This window comes from Acinonyx jubatus, chromosome D3 (assembly GCF_027475565.1).
Source record: "Acinonyx jubatus isolate Ajub_Pintada_27869175 chromosome D3, VMU_Ajub_asm_v1.0, whole genome shotgun sequence".
Lineage (NCBI taxonomy): Eukaryota > Metazoa > Chordata > Mammalia > Carnivora > Felidae > Acinonyx > Acinonyx jubatus.
In genome coordinates this window covers 40,097,251-40,109,285 of record NC_069392.1, presented here as the reverse complement: position 1 = coordinate 40,109,285, position 12,035 = coordinate 40,097,251, and the positions used below count along the sequence as shown (strand labels likewise).

The 12,035-nt window shown below is 36.4% G+C and overlaps 1 protein-coding gene across 2 annotated transcripts in view; it reads left to right on the top strand.

Annotated features, from left to right (window-relative positions):
* NDC80 (NDC80 kinetochore complex component) overlaps positions 1-12,035 on the top strand; it is a 61,476-nt gene that overhangs the window by 8,460 nt on the left and 40,981 nt on the right. For both annotated transcript variants that reach the window (XM_053206148.1, XM_015084267.3), the window contains 3 exons: positions 7,523-7,612; positions 10,428-10,521; positions 11,740-11,846. In XM_053206148.1, the coding sequence (XP_053062123.1) occupies positions 7,523-7,612; positions 10,428-10,521; positions 11,740-11,846 (291 nt within the window). The remainder of the gene's footprint in view (positions 1-7,522; positions 7,613-10,427; positions 10,522-11,739; positions 11,847-12,035) is intronic.

Sequence of the window (12,035 nt, the reverse complement as noted above, 5' to 3'; positions counted from 1 at the left end):
AAAAAAAAAAATGTCATCGGAATTTTGAAAGGGATTGCATTGGTCTGTAGACTATAGATGGCTTTGGGTAGTATGGACATTTTAACAGTATTAATTTTTCCAGTCCATGAACACAGGATTATCTTTGCATTTATTTGTGTCTTCAATTTCTTTCATCAATGTCCTATAGTTTTCAACATAGAGATCTTTCACGTTGTTATTTAAATTCAGTCCTAATTATTTCATTGCTCTGATGGTATTGTCAGTGGTGTAGTTTTCTTTCTTTTTCAGATAATTTGCCATTAGTATTTGGAACTGCTACTGAGTTTTATATTTTAATACTATGTCCTGCAACACTACTGAATTCATTGATTAGGTCTAACAGTTCTTTATGGAGTCTTTAGGATTTTCTATATATAAAATCATGTCATCTATAAATAGCCATGATTTTACTTATTCCTTTTCAATTCTAATGCCTTTTATTTCTTGTTTTATTTTCTTGGCTAGAACTTCCAGTACTAAGTTGAATAGGCATGGTTGAGAGTGGTCACCTTTGTCTTGTTTCTGACCTTAGAGGAAAAACTTTCAACCTTTTACCATTGAGTATGATGTTAGCTGTGGGCTTTTCATATATGCCCTTTATTATGTTGAGGTACAATTCTTCTATAACTAATTTGCTGAGTTTTTATCATGAACAGATGTTAAATTTTGTCAAATGCTGCCTCTCCATTTGCTGAAATTATGATTTTTTCATTCATTCTATTAATGAGTTATATCACATTTATTGATTCATGCGTGTTGAACCATCCTTGCATGCTGCAGTAAATCATACTTGATGATGGTGAGATCCTTTTAATGTACTGCCAAATTTGGTTTGTTAATGTTTTATGGAGAATTTTGCATCTATATTCAGCAGGGATATTGGCCTGTTTTCTTATAGTGTCCTCATCTGTCTTTGGTATCAGGGTTATGCTGACCTTATAGAATAAGTTTGGGATTATTCCCTATCATTCGAAGGATTCTAAGGATTTGCATTAATTCTTTAAATGTTTGGTAAATTTCACCAGTGAATTCATCTGGACTTGGACTTTTCTTCACTGGGAGATTTTAGATTCCTGATTCAATCTAATAATTGATCTGTTTTCCTGTTCAGATATTCTCCTTCCTGATTCAGTCTTGGTAGGTTGTAAGATTCTGAGAATTTATCTGTCTTCTATGTTGTTAATTTTTTTGCCATACGTTGTTCACAGTGGCCTTTTATGATCCATTGTATTTCTGTGGTACCAGTATTAGTGTCTCCTCTTTTATTTATAATTTTGTTGGTTTAGGTATTCATCTCTTTTTTCTTTGGTTAGTCTAGCTTAAAGGTTTGTTGATTTTGTTTATCTTTTCAAAGAACCAACTCAGTATTAGTAATCTTTTCTATTGTTTTCTTGTTCTCAATTTTCTTTGTTTCTACTCTATTGATTCTTTTCTTCTAACTTTGAATTTATTTTGTTCTGCTCTTTCTACTTCCTTGAGGTGTATAAAGTTAGGTTCTTTATTTGCGATCTTTCTGTTTTCTTGATATATGCTTATATAGCTGTAAACTTCCCTCTAAAAATTGCTTTTGCTACATCCCATAAGTTTGGTATGCTGTGTTTCCATTTTCATTTGTCTCAGGATACTTTTTCATTTCCCCTTTAATTTCTTCTTTGATAGATTGGTTGTTCAGGAGAGTGACGTTTAACTTCCATGTATTCATGACTTTTCCAGTTTTCCTCCTGTTGTTGATTTCTAGTTTCATATTTAGAGAAGATACTTGGTATGATACTTGATCATACTAAGACTTGTTTTGTAACGTAACATATTCTCTCCTAGAAAATTTTCCTTGTACTCATGGGAAGAATGTATATTTTCCTATTGTTGGATAGAATGTTCTGTAAGTGTCTGTTGAGTCCCATTTGGTCTGTAGGGTTTTCAAACTGCTATTTATTTATTCTGTCTGGATTATCTCTCCATTGTTAAGAGTGTAGTATTAAAGTCTCCAACTATTGTGTTGCTGTTATTTCTCCTTTTAGTTCTGACAGAATTTGCTTTATATATTTAGGTGCTCCAATGTTGTTTGCATAAATATTTACAAATGTTTTATCTTTTTTATAATGTTTATTTATTTATTTTGAGAGAGACAGAGAGGGAGTGCACCAGTTGGGGTGGGGGCAGAGAGGGAGGGAGGGTGAGAATCCCAAGCAGGTTCCACACTGTCAGCACAGAGCCTACCAGGGGCCAATGTTTTATCTCCTTAGTGAATTGACCTTTTTGTCATTATATAATGACTTTCACTGTCTTTTCTTACCATTTTTACTTTAAAGTCTATTTTGTCTGGTATATCTTTTTTCATCCCTTCACTCTCAGTCTGTGTCTTTAAAACTAAATTGAGTCTCTTGTAGGCAGCATATTTTTGAATCTTATTTTTTGTCCATTCAGTCATTCTGTGTATTTTGGTTGGAAAGTTTAATCCATTTACATTTAAAGTAATTATTGGTGAAGGGTGCCTGGGTGGCTCACTCAATTGAGAGTCCAACTTCGGCTCAGGTCATGATCTCATGGTTCGTGAGTTCAAGTCCCACATCAGGCTCTGTGCTGACAGCTCAGAGCCTAAAGCCTGCTTCAGATTCTGTGTCCCCTCTCTCTTTGACCCTCCCCTGCTCACACTATGTCTGTCTGTCTCTCTCTCTCTATCAAAAATATTAAAAATGAAATAAAATAAAATAAACAAATATTAAAGTAATTATTGGTGGGTAAGGACCTATTGCCATTTTTTTAAATTGTTTTCTGACTGTTTTGTAGGTCTGTTGTTCTGCTTGGTCTTTATTCTACTATCTTCTTTTGCAGTTTGATGATCTTTGGTATCAGCATGCTTTGACTTTATCATTTTTTATGTATCTACTTTGTGTTGTTTCCTTGTGGTTATCATAAGGCTTACATAAAACATCTTTAAAACTATACCATTCTATTTTAAAGTGATAATTTCAATAACTTCATAAACTTTACACTTTCACTTCTCTTTTTACATTTTAGGTTATTGATGTTACAGTTTACATACTTTTAATATTGTGTTTCCGATAACCGATTATTTTAGTTATGGTTCTTTTTAACACATTTGTTTTTTAACTATTAAACTAGAGTTGTAAATTAATTACACAGTACCATATTAGAAAACCAGACTTTGTATGTTTATCATTACCAGTGAGTTTTACACTACCTTCATATGTTTTTACAATGTTGATTAGCATTTTGTTGCTTCCACTTGAAGAACTCCCTTTAGCATTTCTTGTAAGGCAGATCTGGTGGTGGTGAACTCCCTTAGCTTTTGTTTTGGAAAGCCTATATCTCTCCTTCATTTCTGAAGGACAGTTTTGCCAGATAATGAATTTGGGGTTAACCTTTTTTTTCCTTTCAATATATGTTTCAACATAGCCCAGTTTGGGTTCAACCTATTTGGGGTCTTTTGAACTTCATGGATCTGGATGTCCATTTCTCTTCCCAGGTTTGGAAAGTTTTCACCTCTTATTGCTTTAAATATATTTTTTGATGGGGCATCTGGGTGGCTTAGTTAGTTAAGCATCTGACTTTTGATTTCGTCTTTGGTATGATCTCACAGTTCTTGAGTTCAAGCCCCACATTGGGCTCTGTGCTGACAGTGCAGAGCCTGCTTGAGATTCTCTCTCTTTCTCCCTCTGTCTCTCTGCCCCTCTCCCACTCACATTGTCCCACCTCTCTGAAAATAAAGTTTAAAAAAATGTTTTTTAATAAAAATAAATATACTTTCTGTCCCTTTCTCTTTCTCTTCTCCTTTTGAGATTCCCATAATGCAGATACTGTATCATTTGATGATGACCCATAAGTCCCATAGTCTTTCTTCACTGTTTTTTCATTCTTTTTCCTTTCTGCTTCTCTTACTGGATAATTTCAAATGTCCTGTCTTCTAGCCCACTGATTCTTCTGCATGGTCAACTGTGATTTTGAAACTCTATTTAATTCTTTAGATAAGTTGTTTTTTTTTTCAGCTATCATTTGTTTAATTTTTTTTTATAGTTTTGTTTCTTTGTTGAATTTTTTGTTTTGTTCTTGAATGTTTTTCTTTTATTTATTTATTTATTTTTTTAATGTTTGTTTATCCTTGAGACAGAGCACGAGCAGGGTAGGGACAGAGAGAGAGAGAGAGAGAGGGAGACACAGAATCTGAAGCGGGCTCCAAGCTCTGAGCTGTCAGCACAGGGCCTCATGCAGGGCTCGAACTCACGGACTGTGAGATCATGACCTGAGCTGAAGTCGCATGCTGAACCGACTGAGCCACCCAGGCGCCCCACATGTTTTTCATTTAAAAAAAAAAAAAATGTTTATTTATTTTGAGAGAGAGTGCAGGGGAGAGACAGAAAGAAGGAGAGAGAGAATCCCAATCAGGCTCCATGCTGTCAATGTAGAGCCCAACACGGAGTTCAAACCCATGAACCACAAGATCATGACCCAAGGCAAAACCAAGATTTGGACACTTAACTGACTGAGTCACCCAGGCGCCCCTCTTATATCATTTTTCTAATTTTGTTTAGTTAGCTCTGTGTTCTTATAGTTTACTAATCCACTTTGAGAGGATTATTCTGAATTAGTTCATAGATCTCCATTTCTTTAGGGTCAGTTATTGGAGTTTTATTCATTTCCTTTGGTAGTGCTATGTTTACCTTATTTTTCATGATCCTTGATTCCTTGTGATGGTACTTGCACATTTGAGTAAGTGGTCTCTTCTTCCACACTTGAGAGGATCTCTTTGGCAGAGACAGTTCTTTACCAGTCAGCTCAGATTGGGTTTTTAGATGTGTCCTTATAAACGCGGGGTTTATATCAAGGTCTGTTTTTGGGAAAGGTCACTGTCCATGCTCTGAGGATAGGGGAGAGAGGGAAGTGCTGCTGTCTGAGAACAGTTAGAGAGGACTGCTGGCTTGGTTCCCTGTCCAAGTAAAGCTATAGGGTAGGCTCCACAATTTCCTGGTCAGGCTTCCTAGATAGTTGGGACCAGCTACTGTACTCAGCTGTAGGCAGTGCTAAAAATTAGCTTCCCTGCTTTGGTGGGGCAGGAGAATAGCCCCAAAGCCTCCATGGCTTGTTTGGGATCCGAAACCAATGGTATAAGTATGTGCTGAAATCCCTGGTCAGAAGAGGCTACCACTGATTTTTGTCTACATACAAGGAAGGCCATGAGCTATGCTCTCTCTTTAAGTGTCACTGTCAGTAGGGCTGTAGGATGGGCCACACAGCCTCACATATCCTCTTATTAGGTTCCCTGGTCAGGTGGGCTGAAGAGTGTAAAGAGCACTGGACAAGACAGCAACTTAGATTCCATGCCTAGGAAGGGGGGGAGGGGGGCATATACATGCCCCAGGATTGGAAAGACTCTTGTTTGGGGATCAAACTAGGCAGGACTATGCTCTAAGTTCCCTGGCCTAACAGGCCACCATCCCAGCCCTGCATATGGTATGGCAACCAGTCAGATTCTCTACTCCAGTGCCACTGTAATCAGAGTTACAGGGTGAGCTAAATATACTCCTAGGTGCTCTGGTTAGGTTTTCTGGTTAGGTGGGACCAGAGGCTGTATTTGGCTTTGTGGGCTACTGAGATTTCCATGAGCTCTGGTTAGGAGGGTTGGAGGCTGTAGTCATCAGTGGGCAGGGCTGTGGATTAGATTCCCTACCAGAGTAGAAGAAGGAGGCAGAACAGACCCCAAGACCAGCAGGATTCTTCTTGGGTAGCTAATCAGGCAAACCTTTGGCCAGACTAGGTTTGCTGGCTTGGCTCTGCAAATGAACAAAGCCCCAGCCAAGCTCTCTTCACATGCTCCTGAGCTAGGCAGTTATTATCTAGGTGCTCCAGCTAGGCTTTCAGGTTGGCCAGGGCCAGAAGCTACACTAGCAACGGGTGGGGTCGTGAATAAGTTCCCCTGCCTGAGCAGAGCAGAAGAACAGACCCGAAAGGCTCTTTGTGGTCTTCACTTAAGCCAACCCATGCCCCAAGTTTTCTGTCCAAATGAGGTCACCAGCTTTCTCTGTGGATGATCAGTTCTGCCTTCCAGGCTCTTAATTCTAAGTGTTTGTGAGCCAAACAGCTTTTCAGGTGTCCCAGCTAGGCTTTCTGGTCAGATGGGGCTAGGAGCTACAACCGAGCAGTGATTAACTCCCCTGCCTGGGCAGAGTCATTTGTCCCTGTATAAGGGTCTTTTTGAACTTTGCAGAGTATCAACAATATTCACGTGGACTTTTGACATGACAGCACTTTCTTTATCTGCCCCAATGACAAGGTAGAAGATTCTGTTCTTAATCTTGGGCTCTGCTATACATGTCTTTCAGATTTAGTTAAATCTGATTGTCACTTGAGACCTTGTCAAAGGAAGAAGTAAAGGATGAGTTGATAGAGCTCACCTACATCCACCTTAGATATACAAAAAAGTCTTATGACTGCCTTTGGAATAGGAAAGGTGTAGATAGGGCAAGCAGCTCTGGGCTAAGAACAATATTCTCGCTCAGGAATCTGGTGTGTAAGTCCTAGGATAAGAAAAGTTAATGAAACATTTTTAGCAGAAACCACATTCTTTTACATTCCTAATGCATAGTCCTTTTCTTAGAAGCTTAGTGTGCATTATACTAGATACACATTTATATATTTATATTTTATAGCAAATTCACTTATGTTTTCTAGAGTATTTTTCATGTTTGGAAGGTTATATTTTTAAAACAACTTATAGGGGAACCTGGATGTCTCAGTTGGTTAAGCATCTGACTCTATTTTAGCTCAGGTAATAATCTCAGGGTCGTGGTATCCAGCCCCACAATTGGCTGTGCACTGGGCGTGGAGCCTGCTTAAGATTCTCTCTCTCCCTTTGCCATTTCCCACTCGTTTGCTCTCTCTTTCTCTCTCTCTCAGAAAACAAAAAATATAAAAACACGTGTTCCAAAATGGAATTTCTTTGCCTTAAAAACTTTTAGCCATTTTCTTTTTAGCTTATCAATTATAAATATCTGAATATTTTGCTATAATGTATTCTCTGTTTTTCATTTTCAAGCTTAAACAATTGTGTTTCTAAAGATTTTCTATTATAATCAATCTGAAGTTCATATTTATACATACCAAAGGAGTCTGTTGTTGATGTGTAAGCACCAAACTTGAATTCATAATCTTTCTGGTTCACCTGTGGCAAGTTTTTTTTAGATTCTCAGAGTTGCATTAAAATGTATATATATGCTTTCAATGGATTAATAGCAGCATAAAGATCAGCATATTTTATAGAACTAAATATGGAATCCATCCTTTTTTAATCCTAGTGGATTTAGTTACTGAAATATCAAAAGGATATTTTAAGCCTCAATAAAATAACGTCTCAAGAGACTTTCATTCATGCAGTAATTTAAATCCTTCTAAAAATGACACTAAAACAAATTTGTCAAAACATGAAAACTATGTGTTTTTCTCCTAACCTTTATCAACTTAAATATGTTGCTTGTGTACTTATCAGTTACATACCGCCATGAAAGAAAGCTCACCATTATTTGATGATGGACAGCCTTGGGGAGAAGAAACTGAAGATGGAATTATGCATAATAAGGTACCACAAACATGAGAGTTATCTTGGTATTATTAACTGTGTCACTATTGAAATTAGTCTTTTGTATAAGTTGTCTTTTTGCTTCCTGAAAAACTTCTAAAACTGATTTTTTTTTTTTATGTTAATAGAGGGGTGCCTGGGTGGCTCAGGCGGTTAAGCATTCAACTTAGGCTTAGGTTATGATCTCATGGTTCATGAGTTTGAGCCCCACATTGGATCTCCACAGAACCCACTTTGGATCCTGTCTCCTTCTCCCTCTCTCTGCCCCTCAGTTTCTTATGTGCTCTCTCTCTCTCAAAAATAAACAAACATTTATAAATAAATAAATAATAAGCAAACAAATATTAATAGATTTACTCTTGGAATCACATTGTAATTTCTTAAAACTAAGTAGGCATAGAAATTTCAAATGTTGGGGCTCTTGGGTGGCTGAGTTAGTAAAGCATCAGACTTCGGCTCAGGTCATGATCTCATGGTTCGTGAGTTCAAGCACTGCATCGGGGCTTCAGCGCTGAGCCTGCTTCGGATCCTCTGTCTCCCTCTCTTTGCCTCTTCCCGGCTCATGCTCGAGTGCACACTCACTCTCTTTCTCTCTCTCTCTCTCTCTCTCTCTCTCTCTCTCTCTCAAAAATAAATATTAAAAAAAAAAAAGGAAATTGAAATGTTAACTAAGTTAAAAATGCAATGAAATTAGAAGTAAATCATAACATTATTTTATGTATAGATGTAATATTTCTTTATGTTTTAGAATGAAGATATCAATACTGATAACATAAGTCTAATATAATTCTTTGCCAATACAAAGCATAATCTTTGAGTCTTAAAATATTACATTGTAGGTTTTTTGTTTTGTTTTGGCCTTTTTAGTTAAGCATATTGCCACTTAGATCTGAGTTATCACTTCAAAAAGGGGTTGAGATAAAAGTAAACAGGTGGTCAAAATTGGTTCCCAAACCATACTTTATTGGAACTGAAACTATGTAACTAACCCCACCCTGTTTCCTAAAATGAGCAAATTTACGTGTGTAAATGGAGCAAATACCAACTCCAAGGAATAGTTTATAATGTTGAAATTAAACATTAATGTGCCCTAGTACATGTAAAAGATCACCATGCAGGTCCCTAAGAAGAAAAACTATTTTCTGTTTCTAATTCTAACCTACGCTCTTTGAGCATCTGACTTGAAAGTGGCAAGAACTTCAGTTTCATCTTTTATTTCTACCTGGGAGATAGTTCAAAGAGGTATCTGAGTTTTTTTGTTTTGGGGTTTTTTTAAACAGAGAGTAACCCTACCTTTTACTGCTTCAGCAATGACCCCTGCTGGTGAAATAGTTAGAAAGCCTTTGATTCTACTTGAGAGAATTTTCCTCCCATGTTGCAATATGTGTACTGGACTAGATTTAGTTGTACCTCAGTTTTCAAGCCAAATATAATTACAGCATTTATTAAATATTAATTTTTTTATATTTATCCTAAAGGTTAAACCAGTAAAAGGTATTTTCACTCTTTTAGCTATTATTTCAGATGAAAATATACAAAGCAGCACTTTGGAAATTATAAAGTGCTATTTTTTAATTAAAGAGGGTTATCAAAATATCCAGTTTCACCAGATTCTTTGCCTCAGCTTTGTAGATCCAGAAACTCAGTTTGTTACTGGCAGAGCATTTGACTGCAGAAATTCAATTTGTTTTTTTAATCTGCAAAATCAAAATTGACCAAACTTAAAGAAACTGATTCATTGTCACCAAATTCATAAGAGACTGATCTGAAAGAGAATGAAAATGTATTAATTTATCATTAGTGGTATACCTTTCCAGTTAGAAGAATGCTATTCAGGGTATCCTTTCCATATCAACCAAATAATATGAAGGTTGCTTAATTAGAGAATCCGCGCAAAGGGAATTGGTTTGTCTTGAGGGATATTTCTTTCATCTAGGCTTTGGAAAATTCTGATCAGCCATCCTCACCTCCTAACAAAGTATGCATCTTCAAAGTGACCAAAGCACCACATAACTACAAACTGTAGTGTTACTTTCTTTTGGATAAATATTAAGGATTCTAGTACTCTACTGTTTAGATCTCTACTAACCATGCCACTTTTGAGACTGAAGTAACAATGTATTTATAGCCTTCATTCTGATTTTCACAGCTAGACATTGTCAGTTTGATTGTACCTAGGTGATCATCAATTCATTTACCTTTTTCATAAGGTTCATTCATAGGGATGATCTATCCCTAAAGGTAAATGTGCATTTTATGTTGAATTTGTTTATTTTTTGTTAATGTTTATTTATTTTTTTTTTTTTTTTTTTGAGAGAGAGAGACAGAGCAAGAAGGGGGGGAGGGGCAGAGAGAGAGGGAGGCACAGAATCCAAAGCAGACTCCATTCCAGGCTCTGAGCTGTCAGCACAGAACCTTACGTGGACCTCTAACCCACAAACCATGAGATCATGACCTGAGCCGAACTCGGAGGCTTATCCAACTGAGTCACCCAGGCACCCCTGAATTATGTTTATTAATAAGCTTCCTTATTTGACCTCAAAATTCTGAAGGTGGGGTTTCTTTACTAAAAATCACCATTATCCAAATTTAAGTGTTCTTTTCATTCTCATTCACATTAGAAACAGCAGACTAAGCAAGTCTGTGTAACATAATTATATATCCTAGGTTTGTGTCTCATTTATAGGAGTTCATATAACTACTTAGTAGTCTTGACCTTTCTTTTTTTAATTCAAATTTAAATTCCCACTTAGAAAAATGGAACACACTAAATAGAGAATAATGGCTTTTTCTAAAATCTGCTTAACCCAATCAGTTGTTTTTGGACTACACCATAAAATGCTATGAGAGTTTCATGACTGGTGCCGACAGCTTTGAAGAGATGAACACAGAGTTGCAGTCAAAGCTGAGTAAGTGTTCTCATTCCTAGTGTGCATGCTTTTAGTCATGTATTAAACTCTATTCATGGAGCTATAGCTTATTTAACCACACCCAGTGTTTAGATGAGTTATTCTAAATTTGTTTGGATGCCTACTGATTTTTGTCTTCATTGTTTCTTTGATGGAGAAAAGTTAGTTAAGCTGAAAGAATGCTGATGTTAGAGTCAGACCTGAGGCAAAACCCCTTCCTGCCTATGTGACCTTAACAAATTAATTAACCTCTCTAACAAAGTTTTGCAAGATTAGGTAGCTGTGTACATAAAGTATCAAACACACTACCAGGAACACAGAAGATAATCACCAAATGTTATTCCTGTGATATCCCTATAATATTCTTGCTTTACTGTTTGAGTAATTAAAATTAATGGGCCATTATATTTCCAAAGAAAAAAATTCTTTATTTTTCCACTCAGTGATAATCTAGTGACATTCAGTATATACTAGCTAACTCTAAAATGTTCCAGAGGTATTCTTTTACATTTCTTTCCTTTTATTGACATAGTCTTGTATATAAAATAGTAGAACTGTGGGTAAAATAGATAAATTTCATGGAATCAGTGGAATCCAATGGAATCAATCCAAACAGGAGAATATCACCTTGCCACTACTGGCAGAAAAGTTGAAAGCATTTCCCTTATGTTGCCATGGGATGTATCTTGCTGAAGTAACAGGACAACTTCAACTTGTCCAACATAAGAAAGGGACCAAGGTAAATGATGTTTCATTTTAAAAGAGGAAAATTCACAGTGATCTAATATAAAAAGCATCTAGTGAAGTTTTTGGTTTTTTTTTTTTTATAATTAGTTAAGCCAATTAATAGTATTCATTTATTCAAACAGTAATTTATTATATGCCTACATTGGGCAAGCCACCATTTAGGCACTGAGAATACAGTCATTAATAAGAGATAGAAAATCCCTGCTCTATGAGGCTACCTCTAACAGAGATGATAATCAAATAACTGTAAACCAAAGGGTGGCAAGTACTATGAAGAAAAATAAAGCAAGGTAAGAGAATAGACAGTGTAGTAAAGGGAAAGGTTTGCTATTTTAGAGGGTAGTATATCCTTCACTGGTAGTATTTTGACCAGTCTAGAAGGAAGTGAGGGAGAAACCAGTGGTGAAACCTGGGGGGAAATGTTTCTAGACAGAATTGAGATCTCACTAAGTTTTGGGGTTTTCTCTCCAGAGGATTTATTTAATGTAGATGCTTCCAAGCTGGAATCATTAGCAGCAAAAAACAAAGCGTTGAATGAACAGATTGCAAGATTGGAACAAGAAAGAGAAAAAGAACCGGTTAGTAAACATGCTTATTATCAGTAGGCTCATATACTTAGCTCTTTTGGATTTTTGGATTTCCTTAGAGAACGCCAGCTATTTCTTTCCCTAAGATATAAATAAATAGCAAAATAAGCTTCTTAAAAGTTAATTTTTTTTTTACATTGGACAGAACTCCCCATGAAAACATGTTTGGTGTCTCTAGAG